The 23,672-nt window shown below is 38.4% G+C and overlaps 2 protein-coding genes across 2 annotated transcripts in view; both read right to left on the bottom strand.

Moving 5' to 3' along the window:
* sox6 (SRY-box transcription factor 6) overlaps positions 1 to 1,160 on the bottom strand; it is a 141,440-nt gene extending 140,280 nt beyond the window's left edge. Inside the window, 1 exon segment of the mRNA XM_062423193.1 lies at positions 878 to 1,160. The gene's annotated coding sequence lies outside the window, so the exon portion shown is untranslated.
* Positions 1,161 to 10,388: 9,228 nt separating this feature from the next.
* Positions 10,389 to 23,672, bottom strand: part of plekha7b (pleckstrin homology domain containing, family A member 7b) — a 78,826-nt gene continuing 65,542 nt past the window's right edge. The window contains exons 16-29 of the mRNA XM_062423213.1: positions 23,352 to 23,420; positions 22,109 to 22,189; positions 21,836 to 21,985; positions 21,059 to 21,160; positions 20,669 to 20,780; positions 20,220 to 20,428; positions 19,491 to 19,682; positions 19,284 to 19,401; positions 19,028 to 19,119; positions 17,752 to 17,976; positions 15,812 to 16,039; positions 15,034 to 15,167; positions 14,550 to 14,698; positions 10,389 to 10,502 (exon numbers count right to left, since the gene is read on the bottom strand). Coding sequence (XP_062279197.1) covers positions 10,480 to 10,502; positions 14,550 to 14,698; positions 15,034 to 15,167; positions 15,812 to 16,039; positions 17,752 to 17,976; positions 19,028 to 19,119; positions 19,284 to 19,401; positions 19,491 to 19,682; positions 20,220 to 20,428; positions 20,669 to 20,780; positions 21,059 to 21,160; positions 21,836 to 21,985; positions 22,109 to 22,189; positions 23,352 to 23,420 — 1,884 coding nt within the window. The 3' untranslated portion in view covers positions 10,389 to 10,479. The remainder of the gene's footprint in view (positions 10,503 to 14,549; positions 14,699 to 15,033; positions 15,168 to 15,811; positions 16,040 to 17,751; positions 17,977 to 19,027; positions 19,120 to 19,283; positions 19,402 to 19,490; positions 19,683 to 20,219; positions 20,429 to 20,668; positions 20,781 to 21,058; positions 21,161 to 21,835; positions 21,986 to 22,108; positions 22,190 to 23,351; positions 23,421 to 23,672) is intronic.

The following is a 23,672-nucleotide window of genomic DNA, read 5'->3' on the forward strand; positions in this document are numbered from 1 at the left end:
GGGACAGGCATACACTGTAGGTTTCTGTCATTTAAATTACAAAAAAAAAAACTCAGAAAAATCTACGAACGAGAGAGCAGTTTGGGGGCAAAGAGCACTGGAATATTTAGTTATAATGAGACATGAGCGAAAGCTACAAATAAACTTGTCCACCTCACATGCAGAGACAGGAAACCTACCAGGGCGCACGTCATTGTCAATGAATGGTACCGCTGTGTGGACAGAAGTGAAATTGCCACCAGCAGAAGAAAGTTACGGGACATGTAAACACACACTCCAAAGAGCCGACAACGTTTAGATATTTAATCGTCGGAGTTAGTAGAGCAAGAATCACCACTTATTTAGGAAGCTCGCTCAAAGTGTTATCGGTGTTAACGCTGCAGTTTAACGTGTACAGCCCGTGTCCGCCTGCACGGCTTCACGCTGCTGAAACAGACAAAGATATATAAAAAAGAATGATTCCATACCTTCAGACAGTGGTCCAAGTTGTTACATAGTAAACTTATGATGAAGTTAGATGATGACTTAAACGTATATTTGGCGATTCTGTGGCGAGCTCGAGCGCCTCAGAGCCAGTACTACGTAACGCGCTACTCGCGGCTCGCGTGCACTTCGCTTGTTTTGGTGAAAGCGACGCACCAAATAATCCCAATCATTAAAGTTCAGCAGTCTTTCTACCCGTCACAAAATGTGCCAACTCGTATAAGCTTTACACATAAATGACTTTTTGGAAATGTTTTGAGGCGATGTGAGCGCTCTGTGACGGAACACTGCGCTGACAGCACGCTCGACGTTTAGAAATCAGCAATAAAACACTAGATGAAAATATCAGGACAACATAAAGCATGTTGAAAAGTACAGCAGACGTGTTGTTTACCTTGATGATCTCAGCCTTGGAGAAGATAATTGTGCGTCCTTTTCCGTGCGTAAAGACAACTAGACTCGGCTATACTTTGTAGAAAATGATCACTGCTTGGGCTATCTGTTGAGCGAAAACTTAAGTCTGTTCACACGGGGCCATATGAGGAGATCCCGCACACTCTCTGTGAAGTTCAGCTGTCCAAAACTACAAGTACCTTTTGTTGTTCGCCTATCTGTTCTTTATCTCACTCACTCTCTCTCTCGCTTTCTCTCTCTCTCTCTCTCTCTCTCTCTCTCCCTCCCTATCAGACAAGAGAAGACGATGGGTAGAGCTGCTGTCAATCTTGGCAATCAATGCGCGCAGCCATGTCGCAAGTATTCAAAGCATTTCCCGTCGTGCAACATCAGAAAGTGAGTGGCCAGGGCATTGATCTGAGGAAGGCAAAGAGGCAGGACTCCCCCTCCTCCTCCCAGACAAGAGATGCGAGAGAGCAAGAGGGGGGGGGGGGGGGGGGGGGGGGAGAGAGAGAGAGAGAGAGAGAGAGAGCGAGAGAGCGAGAAGGAGAAGGAGAAGGAGAAGGAGAAGGAGAGAGAGAGAGAGAGAGAGAGAGAGAGAGAGAGAGAGAGAGAGAGAGAGAGAGAGAGAGAGATTTGTGGTGAAATAAAAGTGGAGACAGGGAGGATGGTTGTTACTGCCCGCAGTTTAGTCACTTTAATAAGTTTACTTAAATGAACATCACTTACATGCTACACATCGACTGCAAAGTTAAGGATGACCTTTTTCTCCTCCACAGATGTTCGGCTTGTTTCTTTCGTGACGCTTTTTACATTTATTTTAGTGAGAAGAAAAATAACGCACTGACCTCTTCAACTTCAGTGAAAGTGATGCAAAAACGCAAACGGCATTGAGCTGATACGGGATAATGAGAGCAGGTGAGAGAAACACCGAGACGCCATAGAGTTCAGGGACCAGTTTAGACTTGTGTCATACAAGATTTGTTCTTTCTTTCATAAATTAAATCAGCACCCAATAATATATCAACACAACATTTTTCTCTCTTGTTTTAGACCTTTTTAATTTTAGATTAGTCATATAAGAGATCATGATTTTTGATTTACAGGTATCCAGATGTTTTCAAGTTCTCAAATATTTGCAAATGTCACATTGTTCCCTACAGCTGTTCTGAATTTCAAGATAAGTATTTATCCTATACGTTCAACATATACATTTCAAAGGATCTCCTTTGAAATTTATTTCCACGCCGTCTATTTATTATTAGCTAATTAAATTATTGCATTTAAAGAACATGTTAAAAATTAAAGAATTATCTTAATGGACTTGTTCACTTTTGAGAGTTATGCACTGTTAATTAATAGTCCGATTTCAGAAACAAAAATCCTGATTATTGTGCAATTGTTTAAAATATCTGTCATAAGGATCAGTGATGCGAGAATAAATATTACGTTCCAGCGTTACATTTATCAGTATTTTATGCCCTTAATATTCTCAAACTTTCACAGACTGACACATTGCATTATTGAGTTTTTGTGTAACATTGTATACGGGGTTTTAATGAAGAAGCTATAATCAAAAAATCATATTGCATCAGCATATGCAACATGTTCAGTTAATAGTGTGTTTTACCGATTCAAATAAATCCTATATTGTGTTTTTTTCAAGAGATCCGTAAAAATGTCATGTGGCATCTGAAATGAAAGCAAAGGTCCAGCGGCTGACCTGGCAAACCCCACAGGTTGTGATCACACGCCAAAACAGAAGCTTCTAACAATGAGACACTTAACCGTATTGAACGAGCATATGTTTGAAATTATCACTGAGCTGGGAGGAGGCCCACAGTCTGCCAAACACACAATAGCAACTATGTTCAGTCCATCAGAAAAGCACCAAAAGGAACAACACAAATGACAGGAAAGTTGTAATCTATACACCAGCAGCAACATTGAAACAACAATATACAGTAAAGCACCATCACTGCGTTATTCAGCATGCAAGTGTCATACAGTTTTTTGGCATGTATCATATAATGTGAATAGAAAGTTACTTACAAAGAGAGGAAACAGCAGGAGAAAATCTGATTGTTAACTGCAGAGTCACACAGAACTAAAGGAGGGAGGAGAAGCGGAGAGACACATGGAGAGAGAGAGCGAGAGAGAGGAGAGAGTGAGAAAGAGAGAGGGGGAGAAGGAGGGAGAGGAAGAAAGAGAGAGAAGGGGGTAAAGAGAGGGGAGAGGGGGAGAGAGAAAAAGAAGGGGGGGGCTGGCAATACAACTCATCCCATCTCATCTCATCATCTTTCTTTCTTTCTTTCTTCCTTTCTTTCTTTCTTTCTTTTTGTTCTCCTTCCTTTCTTTCTTTCTTTCTTTCTTTCCAAGGTAAGTAGAACGCACCACGCCTCCATCAAGGAGCATCTTGCTTCACACCTTTACACGCTTCAGTTAAATTTACTAAAATGTTCCTTTTAAGTCTCTCTGTTTTTATTATTCCTTCTCATTCACGTGGCCGCACAGTCTGCAGTGTCTGATGTGTGTGAGTGTGAGTGTGTGTGAGTGTAAAGTTGAAATCTTACTGAAGGAGACAGAGAGAAAGAAAAAGCCTTACCTTACCCGAGAATAAACTTTTCAGTTGTTCTTTTGAAGTTGAGATCCTCCTGAATCCAGCAATGCAAAAACAACGAGATATGACACCTGTCACCTACTTTATCAACAGAAATGTCACACACAGATCAACACAGTGTGTTGGTAAAATCATGAATAATCTGGCTGACAATCGAATACAGTATTATGGAGATCCATGCATGATGATTCACATGTGATATCTACTGTGTATGAAGCCTCTTTCAGAGCGTACTTCTCTCACCAAACGGGCTGAGATGTGTGTTTCACGTGTCTCATGCGCCACCTTTTGGACACTGCGGGAAACATATTCAGACGTCGACAGACATAATGTATCCAGTATTTAGGCCACAGCCGAATGCTTTTTTATACTACTTTAAATTATTTAAATTTGGTTAAAACTGAACTGTAATCTGATGCAGGTTCTCTTTGTAAATATTGCATGTCAGCAGTAAAATCCTCCTAATTCGTAAGGATTGCTGTTTTTGCTTTGCACTGCATTGTTGCTGCTTTCAAAAACAATAATCTGATCAGCATCAAAAGTAAAATAGTGATGCAAAAAGACACAACTCATTATATTTTGCTTTACTTTATATCTATTACACGGTTTTAACCTGAGCAGTGAGAGATGATTACTTATGGGTGCAGCTGAGCAGGTGCCAGATAGTTCTCAATACACAAATATAGGCTACTATTTTTATAGAGGTGACTGTAATGGCTTCCTCTTTATAGCTCAGATGGTAGTGCAATGAAGCCCACATGAATAGCAAAAGACAGTCCAACTTGTTGGGGGGTAAGGCAGACACATTTGCATATCCTGTGAGTCTTTGATGCATCTTGAAAATTCAAGTCTAGCCCATAAATATTTGAAAAGGAGAGTGCATGAAAATCAACATTTTTGTTACATTAAATTAACATGTGTTCTTCTCCTGTTCTGCATGGTTAATTAGAGAACGCCATTCAGTCAGCGAGTGAGGATGAGGAGGGGGTGAAGGGGGGGCTTCTTTGATTACAGTGCAGCCAGAGCAGGTTTCAAAGGTGTGCAGCTGATTCATGCTTAGGAAGAGACTGATTAGTATTCTTGAAGAGCATTCACAATTATCTACATTTTTTGTGTAAGATTTCAAGTGTAAGATTTAAAACTTTAAATTTAAACCTTCAACATGACATTAAGCCAATAAAGATATATTGGCCTGTTAATTGTTTCAAGTTCATTCTGATATTTTGTGTTCGTGGTAAAACAGATTAAAATGTTAAGTTATCAATAATAACTTCACAACAGGGTCATGTGCACAAACTTTATGATCTGTGCAGTAAAACAATAAGCTGCATGTCATGGAATATGGAGAAATGTTTTAGTGTTGTGTTACCCAGCATCCTCTGCAAATTAAACAAACTAAGCAAGGGCAAGGATGATGGCAATGCTTCAGCCACTGCTCCTTTACTTGAATGCAGATTTTTTTGTTGTTGTTGTATTCTGCAGTCCCTCTGCAAGGGGATGAGCATTACCTTTTACATTTTCACTTCTCTTAAATCATCAAGATTTTTACAGATTTGTTTTGTATTGTTTGTTTATTGCCATATTCAATCTGTGCCAGACAGAGATTACACCAACAGTAGCAGTTTAAATGAAGTTAGAGAGTGTGGGAGAAAGGACAATTTAGCTGCTTTGCTCAGCATTTACCACCATGACACCAGGCAGGATAAGTGATGTGAAAATGAATTGATGTTGTTATTTTAAATTAGTAGCTTTTGAATATAAATGTAGGCTGTGGTGAGGTTGCTTTGTAGTTTTCCAGTTCACAGCAGCATCCTGAATATTTATTGTTGTATACTGTGTCAATCTATGACTTACTGTATGAAGACCTTCTTCAGTGACAAGGGATTCAATAATCCTACAAACCTGCCATCAGTGAGACAGTGCTGCTCATGGTCACAATCACTGACATGGTCAAGACATAAAGGACCAAACTGCTATAACTTAGTCATTACTGAATGCCAAGTTATGCAATTAACTCAAACACCATTTGCATACATGCAAATCGTCTCTCTCCCAATTGGACTTGCAAAGTGGGACGCTCTGTTCTCATTAGTTGACCCAAATCTCTTACTTGTGACTCTGGATTTCATCAAAGTTTAGTCAGGATCTAATATTTCCTTTCAAGTTAACAGAGAACCACTGATTAATCATGTTGAAATAAGAAGTGCAACATGCCAATTCTAATTATATAGTTTTCAGGGACATCATCACACAGCCAGTGCCAACAATACTACAAATATCAACTCATGAATATACTTATATGTGATACCATATGCGTAATGTATTTCTTAACACATAATCTACATTCTTTGTTATTTGAGGTCCAATTAGGAGTCTGGTTGAGTGAGTTGCTTGTTTTTCATAAAAACCAACACCAGCAGCAGAATTTCAGCAAAATGTATCTTATTAATTATGACTCAATCTGCAAGATGACTCTTTTCAGAAAACTGTCCTGCCTGGTGTATTTTAAACAGACCGATGCGTCACCATGATACTGTACTGTGGTTCCGCGGATACATTTGTAGTGTTTTCAGGAGACTCGTTGAATGAAGTAAATTTCCCTTAGCTCCGTGTGTGTATGTGTGCGTGGAGCTGCAAGATTAAAGAGGAGGCCCAGGGGCATTTGCTTCATTTACAAAGCAATTGCTTTTATGTACAAAAAGCCCAATTCACTGTAGGTATTGTAAAAGCCTTCCGTTTAAGGAACACAAGACTATTGTTTAATGTAACACCTTTTCAACACATGCTTAATGATTAATGTTGGAGGAATTATGTTCACTATACTATACTATACTATACTATACTATACTATACTATACTATACTATACTATACTATACTATACTATACTATACTATACTATACTATACTATACTATATTAAGATAGTAACTGTATGGCTTAATATTTTATATTTGTGTATCTCAAGACCTATAAAACCTTGACACAATGGCTTTTTATATAAAAGATGACACAGAATGTATTGTTTTAGTTACTGCAAATAGTTAGGTCAATATGCAGCGTGACTGTAATTCAGCTTTCCCTCTATTCTTTTTATAGCATGCACGCACGTTAGGAGGAATATTCAGTGATTCCTAACTCTTCAATTATTCAACAAATCACCATTCCATTTCTTACATATTAAAAAATGTACCATATGTGGAGCTTGAAAATGATAAAAGAGCATAAAATACTGTTTTAAAATCAAAGCACCTATTGCATCGGCTTCCTTGGTTTCATTTGTACAATTGGACTACAATGTGGGTCCCCACGGTGTGCAAAGGAGGCGCCGGCTGTGTTTCCACTCTAGTCTAATCCTCCGACGTTCACGGCAAGTAACAATAATATTTATGTGCTGGAAATAGGTATCACTGGGAATCAGTGTAGGATTTCTCTTTTATTTGCTCCTGTCAGGGGAAAATGGTGAATATCTTACAAATGCAGTGTATGGTGGGGTGAACAATATAGACCACAGAACAAGGTCAAAATCTTCAGCATGGGCTCAGTAGACTTTTCCTTTCAACCATACACCTGGCAAAAAAAGCAACACAAGTCAAAGCCTTAACCTGATCAGCATGATTTTAAGTACACTATAAACACTGGAACAAGGCTCTTTCACTTTTGTGACTTAAAACATTTTTTTTACTGCTTACTTAGTTAGTACTTCTACAAAAATTACTCTCTAACAAGCATCCCTGTCAGGAAACTGAGCTGTACGTGTCTCTCGGCATCTGAAAAAGCATTTCTGAAGCCAGTAAGTATTTAGTAAGGGATTAATGCGGGAGGCCTTGATTGCGTTTAACAGAACAGGACCCAATTAGCATAATAGGCCCTCTTTCATTCTCTTTGAAGTCCAGAGCATAGAATAACAAATGTATACGAACCACCAGCCAAACGTCAATACATGGAAATGCCACAATCCTCAGTGGAGGGCCTGGGTGAATTTTTGCAGGAGGAGGGAAAAACATCCCATTTTATTGCAAAATAAGCAGAACAGAGGATGTGATGGGTCTTCTAGCCACCAGGGCCAGCAGGCACAGCGGGGCCTCGATCCTGGAGGAGAGATGGAGGCAGAGGATGTGGCTGCACCCACTGTGGAGCTGAGGGAGGTGCATCCTCTCTCTCAGGTGTTGTCAAAGCGCACCACGCTGCAGACGAGTGAAAGTAATTACTCTCCAATTAAAGATAAAGATGTCACTTGGGAGGGAGCCGCACTACAACAGCTCACTATCAGAGGAGCAAAGGAGGGTGAGGCGCAGTTTGCATTAAAAGAAGCATCACATCCAATCAAGTGTGTGTACCACACTGATTCATGATAAATATTTGTGTTGAAATCGGCAAGATTCTAAGCAATAATAACAGCACAGTTGCACTTCCTCTTTTAAAACATACTATATTCTCTAAATTCTTTTTTTTATTATCAGAAGTTCAATACATGTATTTCTATGAGGTTTCTTTTACAATTGCAATAGAGACATAGTTCATGATTTAAAGATATAAATTCTGTACTTCAGAATCCAAAGTTATTAGTATCCACCTTCTTGGTTGAAAATACACAGAATTAAAAATGCCCTTTTGAGATGGAAAAAGCTTTGAACTTAAGAAACATTTCAAGAAGCCTTTTTTTGTATTGAAAGTTCACCTCCTTTGAGCATGCCATACTTTGGTTCCTTTTTCAAATAATAGAATGAAGTTTAATAGGTCAAGGCAATCAATGTGGAAGTTCAAAGAGAATCTTGGAGCTATGATGAGTGCACATTTTGTACTTTTCCTTTGTGCATCAGTGAAATATAATAAAGAAGAAAGGATTTTTTTTTTTTTTAGCTTAAAAGTAAATAATTTAAGTAATACTTGCCTATCTTTCTCTTCAAATTCATCAATCAAAACAAGAATAAAATATTAGGATTAGATTTGGACAGTTGGAACTACATTTTGTACATTACTGAATCCCTAAAAGCAGGGAGCAGTGCCAAGGCCGTAGCCAGGATTTTTCAAATACCGAGGTCAAAAAGAAAACCACATCCTATATAATAGCAAGAAATAATCCATGATGTATTTATAACACTTTCTTGCTGTGCATTTCTCAGTCATGGTCACTCTTGTGGTCCAGTTCTTTCTTATCACTTCCAATTTTGCAACTTAAATCAACTCCTATTTCAGTATTCTACAACTTCTATGGTTGTATCTTTAAAATGTATAACTGCAATATATTATTTTCTTTGTTTGTTCTTAAAATGTGGAATAAAGCACGGCCTGCTGGGAAAGGGAGAAAAGGGCTGGTCCAATGAATGAACACTTTCCAAAATCGGGTCATGTCCAATTCACAAATGTAGACATAAACATATTTCTGGCTATTTTCAAGTCGCAGTTCATTACTACATCTACTGCAGCGAATATTTTTTCTGAAAGTGAGCACTTAAAAATCTCCAGTAGCCTAATATGCTGTGTATATTTGTGAATTTGTGACGAATCTGCTGACGGAAGCACAACACAGCTGGAGCTGTTCTGTAAGGAAACCAGTTAAATTGGAAACCAGTTGGGACATACTGGGGGCCAGTGAAAAAATTCCCGGTGGATTTCAAGAAATCACTCCGCCTTTTGTTTTGACATGGTAGCAGTATCTGCAAGTACGTGTCGCGTGACGGTCCGTTGATGCAAGGATAATTGTCTCATCGGCTATTTTCACTTCACAACAAAACGAAACTTCAAGAAAAAAATACCGAGGACATGACCTCGGTGTCCTCAATGGTAGCTACGGCCATAAGCAGTGCACCACTGTTCTGCTGTACAGTGGTAATCAATGACAGGGACCAGTGCAGTGTTATATCCAAGTTTAAGATTCAATACAATTTAAAACTATTTAAATGCAGCTCAGGGAAAATAAGCATTAAGCTTATTACTCTGGTGTCAATGATGGAGGAATTCCTGAGAATGACTTCATTATATCTTGATTTGGGAGTTTTTATGTTGTACAGTGTAGTGGCTTCTCTTTAAAGGAGCAATAGGAAAGACTTATACCCTAATATGCACACAACAACCATATACATCTGATATGGTGTATCAACACCAGGGACTTCAAGTCAACTGTATAATTTGTATCAAACAACTCATCACTGGTATAAAAGGACAAAAGGTCATAGATGACATATTTCTTTCTTTAAACATCATATATTTTAAAACCCTAGCACTGACATAATATAGCAATGGGATAGTTGAGCTTACTACAAATGGTATTTGACTCTTAAAAATAAACATGCTAAAGAAATACATATGTGATGAACAAAACATTGTGTTAATATCTTTAATATTCACATTTTTATAAACTTCCATTGTGCAACCTTCCCCAGTCACACAGAAAATATGTTAAAGGTTATTTTTCATCCAGATGTAAGCAAAAATAAAATTCATTTTGGCAAGCTAAAAGGAGACTGGCAGTGCTACAGTAGATACATACGTACACATGATATTTCAAGTGGTTTGGTGTAAGAATATTATCTTGAGTTTTGACAAAAATACTACCATTATGACACATTTAGTACCTTTTTTAACATTCTGTACCTGAAAAAACAAACATGAATGTTCACACTCCAAGTAAAAGCAATTCAGTCATACCTTGAAAATATTAGTTTCAATTTTCACCATGATACAGTGTACAATTCAAAGTGCAATAATGTGTAGAAAATTGTTTTTTATTATTATTATTCTTATGAGATTACCATTTGTTAGACACATCTTCCATAGTTAATAAGAACAGCAGCTCCCAAAGCAAAGTCTTGTGTTTCAGCAACTCAAAACATTTTAACGAGTCAATGCTGCGTGAGCCTCAGAGAGCATGTTAAATGTTTACTACAGGTCCTCTACTGCGGTATAGAAAGGTGTCCAGAATAAAACAAAATCCTCTCTTCTTGTAGAATCCCGTTGTTTGTTGTCATTGTGAAATAGCACCTCAGTGTCCAGAAATTGCTTGAGCTGAAAAGTGAAATGAGAGAAAGACAAAATGAGACCATGAACAGAAGAAAACATGTCAACAGAGAACAATATGACACGACAGCAGGTTTTTTTATTCAGAATAAGAAATCACTTAGGAGAATGAATCCATTAACCCTTACATACTGTTCACATTATCCCCTTATAATTAGTCTCTATACCAAATAACAAATCTGTTTTTCAGTCACAAACACCTTATCAGTCGTTAATAAATAGGTGATTAATCCTTTATCAAGCTTTCACAGAGCAGCGAGAGTGTATTCTATAGGTATTATGCTATTTTTTATGGAGAAAAACATTCACAATCACATTGTATGATGGTCTCTGTTATCTAAAATAGCCTCAGTGATTTTAATGAATGTCACTGAATGAATGTGGAATGCAAAATCATTTTTGATTGGCGATTTTTGAATTTTTAAATGAATACGGGTTAAATTTAATCTGCAAGCACAAGCTGCATTACAATAACAAAAAAACACCCACCGTTGTATATTCTTTGTCGTGTTTACAAAATTTGAGGTGTTGTTACTGCTCCCAAATGTAAAAATGGGTACAATTTGAACCCAAAAACCTGACCAGAATGGGAGGGTTAAAAAAATAAGTTAATACTAGGGAGTCCAGGCTCTTACTGTCTTTTCAGACATTGTCCCTGTTCACATACCATGAACAAAAACGTGCAACATTAACCAAATATGTTCTTCCTTTACATAGAGTATGTAATAGTCAAATAAATCTGTATCTTCCACTTAGACCTTGAAACAGTCCAAGCATCTGTAGTACATAGACATTAAAGGAGAATCATTGAAAATTTCATCAGATGTGAAATGGCAATGGCAATAAATATCTACCACACAGATATGAAAGCAATATACTGTAATTCATATATAGAAGAATGAGTGAACAGTACTCTCTATATGATGTGCTGAGAGATGAAATTCCCTCATACTCTTCCTCAATATGCGAATTCTCAGTAAATAAATAGCTGATGGCTCATGCAGATACTCTACAGTTTTGTGATCTCTGCTGTAGTTCTGTAATTGCTACATGAAATAAGAAATCCAGATATTAAATTCAGAGTCTGATCTTTAGCAGTGGACACACTGGAAAAGCACACTTTTACAAAACAACTAAACATCACAGTCCGTCTCTTAGAGCATATGTGAGTGTGGGATGTGAGCACTGCAGAACTTCTTCTATTATGGCATGAAAGCTGCATTATAATAGAAGGTTCAAAGGCCAAACACAACTACTATAGACGGATGCTTTCTTACTCTGTGTTATGCGTATATTCAGTTAGCAACATATGAATTTTGTGTGCTCATGTACAGCACATCATTTCTCACTCTCCAGGTGTGTGTGTGTGTGTGTGTGTGTGTGTGTGTGTGTGTGTGTGTGTGTGTGTGTGTGTATATATATAGTTCATGGAGGGTTTGTAATCATATACATTTAGTAATCAAAGATCTGTCAGTTTGGCTGATGCATTCAAGTTTTAAATAAGATGGTAAAATGACACAAGCCTTCTTTTTGCAATTACAGTAGCAACAGTGATATGTAGTTTTTTTCTGACTTCTCGCTGCTAGGGTACAGATGGGGGGCTAATTGGTGCTGTAGGATGCAGCTGTGCTGACTGCTGAACTGTCAAGGTGCTAAATCAAAAGGTGTCTCTTTTGTTAATTACACACAATGCTACAAACAGTCATGTTCGTTTGAGCCCTTTCTTTCCTCAACCATCCATAAATATTTTGGCAGTGATACAAAAAAACCGAAAGAAAAAACAACAACAATTTACACACAATTATCATGGTGGGATGAACAGACTGCCTGCAGATGTTTGTTTTGATTATAATGGGAACAGAGGCAGAGCTTCTCCAACCTAGACAAGATGTGTTTCCTACAATCACAACAGAGGAGTAAGCATGCAGTGAGGTGCAAAGCACACCAGAGCCCCTTGTTAGAGAGAATTAGAGGCCACATACACATTAGCACAGTAAAACATGCAGTTAGGCCTTACTTTATTTTTCGGATTAGACAAACGTGTAGTGAATTCCGTTGCTTAGAGGAGAGGGAGGTGCCAGAAATACAGGAGGGAGAGGAGGAGGTGGAGGAGGAGGAGGGGGTGGAGGAGGAGGAGGAGGAGTCTGTGGTGGAACTACAGAGGAGTGGACAGAGAGAAAAGAGAAAAAGGGAGAAAGTGACATTGGTCAGATGTCAGTCAGATGTACACCTTTAAGGCCGCAGTGAAGGCTAGAAAGTCTTTAAAAGAAGAGACAACTACTGTATGGCAGTGATTAATGTATGTGGGAAACATGGATTAAATCACTGTATATGTAGTTTTATATGTCAGTATCAATATTTTTTCTGGAAATTCAGTTTAGAAACTTTTTTTTTTAAATAACCAGATAGAAAAGTTAATTCAGCAAATTAGCAAATTAAATACCTAACAAATAAAAATGAATCATTATATTGACGCAAAGATTCTGCAAATGTAATGCAGCATTAAAATCATCCTGCTCATCGCACTACATCATATCCTACTATGGTGGAATGCAACAACAATACAAAGGTATTATAGGAATAGCTGAGGCTATTAGATTGATTAGTCAATTGACATACAATTCTATTAATCAATTAATAATTTCAAAATAAATAACATTAATCAAATAAAAGTAATACATGCAGATTCTTTCAAATCAATGTGATTTCAGGTAATAAGTATACATTTGTTCTGCTTCCAGTTTTTCTTCCATGAGTTGAAGGCATTGAAAACCAGAAAGTAATTATGATAGGATGTGTGTGTGTGTGTGTTGGTGTGATGTGAGCCTAGTTTTTCATCATTTGAACATCTCATCAGTTTAACAAAGAAAAAAAGCAATTAATGGTTGAAGAAGCACAACTACTTCTTTGCGTAGGTCATTAATATTTTGTATTTAATTTTTCCAGCACAAAATTAGATTCTTTTCAGTATTTCACACAAGTAATTACAAAATACCAAATTATTTAACTATTAAGATTGAGAAATCAGACAATCAAAAACTGCTTTTTAATATATACTGCATGCAATTGAGGTGCTGCATATACTTTCTTTTATGCTGGCATTATTGAAGAGTCTCATGCATAATACTGTGAAAAAGGCTCTTCTTTTAATTCAGGGATTACTTTAACACCAAAGGGAGAGAAAGTCATTGATTCATTCTCCACTGACAAGATGCCACCAGTTATATTCTCTGACATTTCTCAATGCTGGAAATAATGTTATAATTGTTGACTTTGCCTCACAGTGCATATTAAGCTTCCACACACTCTGACAGCTTGAGTGTTACTGTGTGTGACATATATATGTGCGTGTGTGTGTATGTGTATGTGTGTGTGTGTGTGTATGTGAGAGAGAGAGAGAGCGAGGCAGACAGACTGACAATCTGCTGCAGCTACAGTGAAAATGAACTTGCCTGCCTGCTGTAGAGTATGAAAGAGATGAAAAGTGAGCGCAGTGTCTTTTATGCAGGTTCAGAGCTAGGTTCAAAGAAGCATCAATGGTATGCAGAAGGAGAGTAGAGTTTGACTGGGTCATTGATCAGCACACAAAATGGCCTCATCAAGCGATTCCTCCCCTGTCTGAAAGATTCTACACGGATTGCAATTAGAGACTATCTGAGCTTCTAATAAGGAATAATGTTCAGTTATTAGGAAATGAACAGCCTTATTGCTTGACTCTGCACCTTATGCCCTTCTCATCTCCATACCATCAATCCAGCATTCTTGAAAGGCTACTTCCCTCTCTTTATCCCTTCTTTAACCAAAAGATGTCAATTTGATGCCGGGAAAATTTTTACTAATACTGTCAGCTCTGCTTCTTTTTCTTTTTTTCTTTTTTTTGCAAATACAGTAATTATTATTTCTGTAAGTAATCCTGTGGAATAAGGATCATCAAACTAGATTTGTTCACTCCTCTATAAAGCAAACATCTATAACCTACAACAAGCACTGGGTCAAATGAAGTGTGATTTTATTCCACTGATATGGACAACCAACCTGTGACCAGTTTGCTTTTGAGGGAGGCCTCCGAGGCCAGAGCGTACGACATGGTGATGATCCTCTCTTGCTCCTGCAGAGCCGAGTCAAGTGCCACCAGCCCCACCTCCGGCTTGTCCGCAGACACTGTCGGTGTTAGGTTTTGCACACTGCACCATGCACATAGATATATATAAAAAAAAACTAAATTGAGGAAACATAATGCATTGGTAATAATGACATAATGCATTTATTGAGCTTTCTTGCTACATGACCACCTACAAGGAGCACACAGACAAGAGTTAGTTTTAATACAGTAGCTTGAAGCTGGTGGGAATTAAGCCCTTTGTTCGAGCAAAATTTCTGTGGGGAGAATGATAACTAACATACAGCTTGAACCATATTTGTTTGGCTTTTGTTTGGCAAACTACAAGATCAGCCAGTCCAGAATCAATCATTTAAAAGCAACACTTAAAAACAAATGTACTTTTAAAATTGTATTTACCTTGACTTCGCTAAGATGCTCTTGATGCGTTCCACCTTACGATGGCGATCCTCCACCTCCTGAGGACTGAGGGTCTCCTCAGGCTCTGAATCCACATATCGCTCCGGGATCAACACCTTTTGAGGCTTAGAAAGCTATACAAAAACAGATATGGTAAGGGTTTTCTCAAGTTCACACACGATCTAAGCTACTTTACAATCATTCCTTCTTTTAGGCCATCCAAGTGATGATTTCTGAGTTGAAAAATGTTCAAATTTGTAAGAAATAGCAGTGAGAATCGACAAAACATTTTACAGATATAGTTTATGATCCTGTAGTGATAAATAGATGGATGGGTAAGGATGAGCTGAAGGACTACAGGATATAAGAAAGATTTAGCTCACTAGTTCACTATAAAGGGAGCGCCTGCTCTTGGATATTTAACTATTTGGTTAAAACTGCAAAAAAGAGCAGATCTAACAACACGGACCAGGAGGAATGAAGCAGCTTATGGGGGCTGAAAGCTACTGACAGCTATGGTATTTTAATGAAGAGATTTTAAATAATATCAGATGTCTGTCTGTTTTCTTCTGCATCATTTTTCTGCCTCACAGAGTAAACACCAGTCAACACATACTCTGAACTTACGAAATAAATCCTTTTTATGTGAGCAGGATTTAATAATGTTATAGGTACTCTCTTATGTGGCTAAGGTGATCAGCTCAAAGTCATTTCTTGTATTTTGGTGTTGACATTAAGCTCATTGTTTCTTCACTGGAACAAAGATAACTTAATGTACCTCTTTGTTTAGGTCCAGGTCATATTCTAGCGGTTCCAGGTCAACCTCATGGGTGGGAGGGGTTGTGGGCATGGAGCGGAAGGTCAGCCATTCGTCAGAGTGTGAGCGAGGTCTCTCTTTGTGTTCGGGCGGCCTTTCCTCCCCTTGGACGCTCCTAACTGCCTGAGCCTCCTCCCCCTGAACAGCCCTCTCGAGCAACTGCAGGTCAAACTCCTGCTCTCTCTTCCACTGGACAACGCAGACAAGAAAAAAAACACAAGACTGTGAAACAAATTGCAGGATGCTGACAAGTTGTCTCCTTTAACGAGTAAATGTTAAAGTATTTCACTTGCCTTCACACATAATCCCATGTAACAAGCACTGTACAACACACTAGTTATCGCTTGTATCCTATCATGATTTTAAAGACTGCAGAGAGTGTGTTTGTGTGTGTGTGTGTGTGTGTGTGTACAGGTGTGAAAAAGAAAAAAAAATAATAATAAAGGGAACATGCATATATGAGTATGCATGCTTATATGAAATTGAAAACTCTCAAATCACAGCATGCTGTAAATTATCTACAACAGCGATAAGTAGGACAGCAAAACACCACTGAAACAAACAGGAAAGATCACGTCGCTCATACTGATGAGTTTCACCAAACAGAACCACATACACTATATGTATGCATTCAGAGAAAGAAACAGAATAAATGAAAAACATGGCAATATGAGTTCATGAGGAAATAATGTTTATTTATTTGCAAACATTTACAATTGAAATCTTAAAACTAAAGATTAATTAGCAGATAAAAAAAACACTGAGCTGATACACTGATATCACTTGTTTTGATATGAAATGGATGTCATACACTAGTATTGTCTAAATAAAAGGGAATTCTTCATCCTACAGCGGCTGGGAAGCGGTAAATGGAACTACAACAGGCCCCGATTTACAAACACTTAGACCATCTTCATCTTCTTTCAAGTCATGAAAATCCAGCAAGCAAAGAAGTTATGATGAGGTTGGAATGAGTAAATTTAAATAGGCATTGCTCAGTGCGTTGATGTTTTGGTCAGTACTGTAGAAAACCCATAGGCACTTGATCTCTCTCTCTCTCTCTCTCTCTCTCTCTCTCTCTCTCTCTCTCTCTCTCTCTCTCTCTCTCTCTCTCTCTCTCTCTCTCTCTCTCTCTCTCTCTCTCTCTCTCTCTCTCTCTCTCTCTCTCTCTCTCTCTCTCTCTCTCTCTCTCTCTCTCTCTCTCTCTCTCTCTCTCTCTCTCTCACACACACCCACATGAAAACACACAGAAAATGGGCTGTCTAAAGATAATGAAACACATTTAGTATCTACAAAAGGGACAACAGTCTGGATGTTATTCTGAAAGTGCAAGCCAGTCACAGGAAGCCAACAGCATGGTAATAGAGAGGTGAGAGGATGGGTGAGGAAATGTTAGGGTCTCTAACAGAGAATAATGTAAAAAAAACAAAAAACAGAAATGGATGAGTGTGAGGGGCAGATGCATGAAGGCCTGTGTTTGAGGTAATTAGCGTGTTATCTATGTTTGACGATATATCATTTATAAAGATTTTGATCAAGAAAAACCCCTATTCAGTGTAAATTAAATTCATTTGACTTATTAAATGTGTTTTAACAATTATACAAGTATCATAAACCATTTGATAACACATTTTGTGCTACAGGCTGTGAAGCAGGAACTGTTAAAAAACGTATGTAAGCCTCAGAACAACATGCAGGAATTAAGTACAGTTAAAGCCACATAGTGAATTACCATACTGCACTAATTTATTGTATTACTATCAAATTTGTAATGTCAGTCAAAGAGAAGACCATCTGCACTGAGTAAAGGCATGCATTACTACTGTAAATAGATCGCCACTCTCTGTTTGGTTGTTGTCATGCGTGAGAATGTGACATGTGATGCTGCTCTAGTAACATACTGATCCCAAGTCTGCTGAAAGCGGGCGTGAGGATGCGGACGAGGGCCGTGACGATGAAGATGCTTGGCGGTCTCCGTGGCTCAGGGTACGCTTTCGCTGCCGAACGAGAGCCTTCTGGTGCCTCTTCATCCTCTCCAGCTGCTCATCTGCGCTCATCTTCCTGCTCTGGTGCTGCTGCACCGGGTCCCCAGAATACAGACGCTCCAAGGCACTTTTTGGTCTCTCCTGAGAGAAGTGGAAGGAACAAGAGTAGTTGATAGTAAAACAAAAAGGTGCCGCAGAAGGCAAAGAGGTGCAAGAAAATAAAAACAACCAAACCAAAAAAAGAGGCTAAAGCAACGAAGAAGAATCACAGCACACAATTAGGTTTTCACAACTGAGACAACTTAAAGTTAACATACATAAAGAATCAGAGGCAAAATGTATTACAACTGTGTAAAAAAGTGATCAATCCCACAGATGCTTATCTTTCTTCTCCAAAACAATACTTATGTATAACAAATTTAATACATGTAGACATGCATTTTTTTATTTAAAGGCGCCTTTCAAAGCACTCAAGGACACCTTACAAGGCACATAAACACAACAACAGTACATCAAACAATATAAATCAGGTAACATTTAGTGCCAAGATAAAGACAATAAATATGAATGTGACTACAAAGTGCATTAGTACAATAAATAAACAAGAACATAGTTGGTTATTAGTAGGGCAATAATTAAATATTAATCTTTATTGTATGTCTTTATATTTGTATCATAACAAAGTTCTCAAATTAAGATCAAAGTTGATGATGCATTTTACCAAAATCTGTCACCATAAAAAAATCTGAAATACTTAAAAACATAAATTGTTTCTAAATCATGGATTTCTTCTGGAAATAAACTAAAAATGTAATTTTCAGCATATCAATGCTAAGACTGTGATTGAAAAACAATGCTGTTTAATTATTGCAGAGTATATTTTCTGTATTGTAAACTACATATTAAGCGTTTACCACTTCATGTGCTACCATTCAACCCCTCTTACGTTATATTCTTATATTCTTCATTTCCTCCACTCACTGACTGTGAACCCACCTATGAACACATGTATGCTCCAAATATATAACAATTAACATGCAGTAAATTAATTCATACAGAACAGAAGAATTTTATTGATATCATGAAGAATATCAGTTATTACTCCATCTGTGCTGTCTTTGCACTGATTAAGATACCCACTTTTAAGTTAATCTTTACTATTTGATTATTTTAGTTTAATTCTGAGCCCCACCTTCATGCCTGCAGCTGAAACTGCTCTTCGAAGGGTCACATAAGAGGAGATGCTTGAAGACTGATTCATTCTTAGCGCGGAGCCAGCCACTCCTGAGGGGAAGCCAAAAATGAAAGAAAACAATTTTTAACTTGGCATCATAGTGAAAAAAAAAATCTTGGTGGGTGGGATTTATGTGTGAGGTGCTAGTTTAAACATTTAAAGTGGTAAATATGGCAAAGCTAAATCAGCTCTACTGGTGCCCACGTCCACTTACCTCGGCTAGGTAACGTCTGGTAACCTCCATCGTGTCCTGATGCTGCTACACTGATGTGGCCGGAGCCGTCTCCAGCACCCATAAGCTCAGGATCGCTCAGGAAAGGCCTAAGTTCCACCTGAGATACACAGACAGAAATTATGCACAGATGTGAATGAAAATTTTGATAATTTAAACAGCGCATACAAAAAATAGACAGATATGTACCTTACTGTCTCCATTAGGGTACTGGCCTATCTCTCTATCCCTCTTGCGTTCATCTGACTGTCGTTTGAGGCCACGTACAGATGTGTGTCTGATGACCGTTGTCTCCCTGGGCAGTGGTGGCACAGCAGGAGGATGCTCATCAGGACTGTAGAGCTGAGGTAGAGGAGGTCTGGGAGGCACATCTTCCTCACCCTACAATAGAACAACTAACTGATAAAATCTTTAAATGTGACATCAAACTGTGACAAAAGGGCTTTCATAAAAGCCATAAAGCACCAATGAATTGGGGGCATATTGCTGGAGTAGGGGTTTAAGACTCCATGTTTTTCTAGTTTAACTCCAGCTGGGAAAGCATGTAATCTCTCATCTCTCTACCCTCATTTCCTGTCACATCTACACTGTAAGATTTGTGGACTCCCATATTAAAACCCTCTATGTTTGTTCTATGTTGTCAACAATAATAAATGAAAATAAATGCTAGTGGTAGCCCTGTATATGTACGACTGAAAAAAGATGTAGATGTAAACACTGAAATAGAAAAGCTTTCCCTAAGGTATCACAAATAATCACGTGATATATTTGACCAATCACAAACTGTCACACAGCAGAAAATAGTGTACTGTAAACATTTTTTTTTTTAATCTACAAGTACAGAGACTGCATGTTCATACACACCCTTCATTTTGTACGAACCAGTTGAATTTTATTTCTGTAGCATGGGTCACTCACCCATTTAGGCCCAGTGGTGATGGTTGTAGAGTGTTGCAAGGGCTGCTGGCTGAGGCTGGAGGAAAGGGTGGGGGTTGTGGGGTTATGACTACTGGGGCTGAGGTGGGGGCTGCTCTGCTGCTGCTGGGACAATCTCATCTCCATAATGGATGGGCTTCCAGATACAGAAGGCACTGATGACACCGACACTGAAGGCACAAATTTCCTCTCTGGGGAAGTCAGTGTACACAAAAATGTAAAATGAATACACGCACACTCTAAGGACAGTGCTTTCTTTTCTCATGGGAAATGTAGAAGCCATTAGCACTGACTATACCATTAAGGGCTTAAAGTCTGTGTAGCATGACCACGTGGTTGAGCTGCATTGCACAGACAAGCCAACATAATTTGCGTGGTACACATGAAACTGTCTGTGTCAGGCTTCTGGGTAGGCGTAGCACTTGTCTCACCTGGGTTAGTCACAGAGGAGATAGTGACTTTGTAGTTGGCTTTACTGCTGCTGAGGCCTGCGATAACATCCTCAATCCTCCACAACTCTTTCCGGATCTGGACTTTCTCTTGCTACTCACAGAGAAACAAATGATGGATATCCACAGGCACACACACAGATAACACATTTTCATTTGCTCATTCTATATAATTACTTTTAATAATAAGTCATTTCTTTTGCCATACTAAAGTTTCAAATTTGAAAGTGATGCATAATCCTCTCTGAAGAGACACTTTATCTGTGCGTAATGAACTCAGCACTCACATTCCCACACACACCCATCCTTGAGAATGAATGAGTTCTTGTGTGTGTGTGTGTGTGTGTGAACAGAGATCACTGAACCACAGACCTGAGAGAGATCACTGCGGTTCATCTGTCCCTGCAGGGCAGACTTCAGCCAGTCCACGTCTCTTTCCAGCCGGTTGTACTCATTCCATGCGTTCTCCATCTCCTACAGAACAGAACGCACTCTGTGTTACAATAAGACAAGAAGCAGCTTTCAGATACTGTAGTCATCTCCCTTTAAACTTACAGTATGTGCATGTGTAGTGAGAAGCAGAGGGGAGTAGTAGAGAGCAGGTGTCATGAGTTATTTGAGTCATATTATGTTTTCTCACAGGAAGCCTTTAACATCGTAATGATTACTCAATATGAAAGTCACACATTTTTGAACACAATTAATGTGGCAGGAAAAGTCTTGACACTGAAAATTGAACATATGATTATTGTTCTGTTCTGTTGAACCTGGTCACCTTTTTCTTATTTTACACTGAATATCTTAAACATGTATTAACAGTTTGACCTGAGCATTTTCCAGAGTGGCTGACAACTGTACTTATGAGTTATGAGTTTTTTTCTTGGACCCCAGGTTGGTCCCCAAGCATTCATTTCGATAGTCAGAGTCAACCTTAAACACTGTTGCCAGTTTCCGAAACCATCAAAAGAGAACAACTAAAAATAGAAGTGAACATCTTGTTTTCAGCCAATAAAAAAATAATAGTAAGAGGAAATAGTCTGCAATGTTTGATTGAAGGGTGTGTGTGTGTGTGTGTGTGTGTGTGTGTGTGTTTGTGTGGTGGGCGGGGGAGGGGGGGTATTTTTTTCTTTCACAATGAATGTGTCTTACTGTGGACACTTTGGATATTTCAGCTCTGATGTGCACTACATCTTCCTGTAGTAACTTCTGCTGGTAGGCGATCTTCTCAGCATGGGCCGGCTGGTCTTTGTACTGCTCCATCTGCTGGTGGGAAACATCCAGCACTGACTCCAGCTTGTCCTAGATAGGGACGTGAAAGACACCATCATAATAAGAAAACATTTATGGACCACACCAATACAGCCAAAAACACACACTTAAATACTGTGAATATGAAAAAAGTGCTATGTATGAAACAAAAACCTTGTCTTCCTTCAAAGTGCGTATTGTGGCCTCTAGCTCCTGCAGAATCTTGTCTTGTTCACACAATCGACTTAGTTTCACCTAAAGAGAGAGGTATTTTTAAAAAGGGAAAATTCAGTATAAAAGTAAACAGGGAAGAACATTTGCATCTACTTCTCTTTTTTAATATCCTTTGTTAGACTCTAATAATAAATCAGAATAAGACAGGAAGGAGATTAAACAGTCACAGGGCTGATGAGATACAGTATCTGTGTACAACAGAGGTCGACTGCTCGCTATTTGTCTTTGTTGTACTATATTCTAACAACACAGACAGATAAGACGAATTGATCGTCTACTGTAGTCTGGGCTGTCTATAAATATGTCAATAAGGCTCATCTATGTGAAAAGCCCAGAGGAATTCCTCTCATCAGCGCAGTGAGAAATATCAAAAGGCTCTATACTGTCTAGTTTGGGGGCGAGATCTGGTAATGCCCATTATGAGTAATCGTAATCAAAAATCCATATTTTCAAATTCACTTTTGGAGAAAACCGTGTTTATTGAGAGCGACAGATTTGTTTTCCCAGAAATGGGTTATGTGTTTATGAAAACAACATAAGACTGCCAAGTTCAGAGTCTTTCTCACACAGTGCATTTTTTTCTCAGATCTATTTATCATTCTGTTCAATTAATAATTAAGCTGTTTTTATTTTGCTGCTGTATATTGTTGTTTCTAATTGCATGAAATATTCATTGTACAGACAAATTTACTGGCAATTTCTTATAAATTGTTAAAGTGGAACAATGCTAATGATGAAAAGCCAGGACATCCATCTTATTTACCTCTATTCAGCAGAAAACAAAGAATGAGAAAAGCAGCATCAGGCAAATCAAACTGAAAAATTTAACAGCTCAACATCTAAAACTCCCATTACATGTATTTTTCCCTTTAAATTGCAGGGAGGAAAATAAAAGCTGTGGTCGATACTCTCAGGCCCTCACTGTGCAGCGTGGATGGGTGTCCCCACAGTGTTGCAATGTACATACGTTCCCTTCCCTGCACAGCCTCTGTTTACCACAACTTAGGAACACACACACAAACCACACAAAAACACACAGCTAAGTCACACCAAAGTTGGCTGCTTCTCTGTAGTGGATTGTAAGAAGACAGAAATGGAGATCTTAAAGAAAAGAAAGAGACAGATAAACAGGGTGCTTATCAAACAGTCTCCTTCAGCCCTGAGAAAATAATGATTCACTTACATCAGCATCACTCTCTGCTATTTTCACAGGCCTTGATGAATCTTTTTTTAGGCTTTCACGTCCAGTAACCTGAAATTCCCAACAGCCACAAAGAAAATAAAATGTTTGCATTGCTTTTTTTTCAGTGAACAATAAACAGTGACACTGCTTGACAAATCGAGCCAGATGGACTTACAGTAGAAAAAATAATGAAAATTAGCATGAGCAAGAGCTGGTATAACAAAACTTTGTGCAGAAGCAGAGCAAAAACATTTATGCATAGACAGCGTCTACATCTTTGGGTTTTTCTAGTTTGGGGAAAGCCCAAAAAACCCCAAAGCT

This window comes from Scomber scombrus, chromosome 1 (genome assembly GCF_963691925.1).
Source record: "Scomber scombrus chromosome 1, fScoSco1.1, whole genome shotgun sequence".
Lineage (NCBI taxonomy): Eukaryota > Metazoa > Chordata > Actinopteri > Scombriformes > Scombridae > Scomber > Scomber scombrus.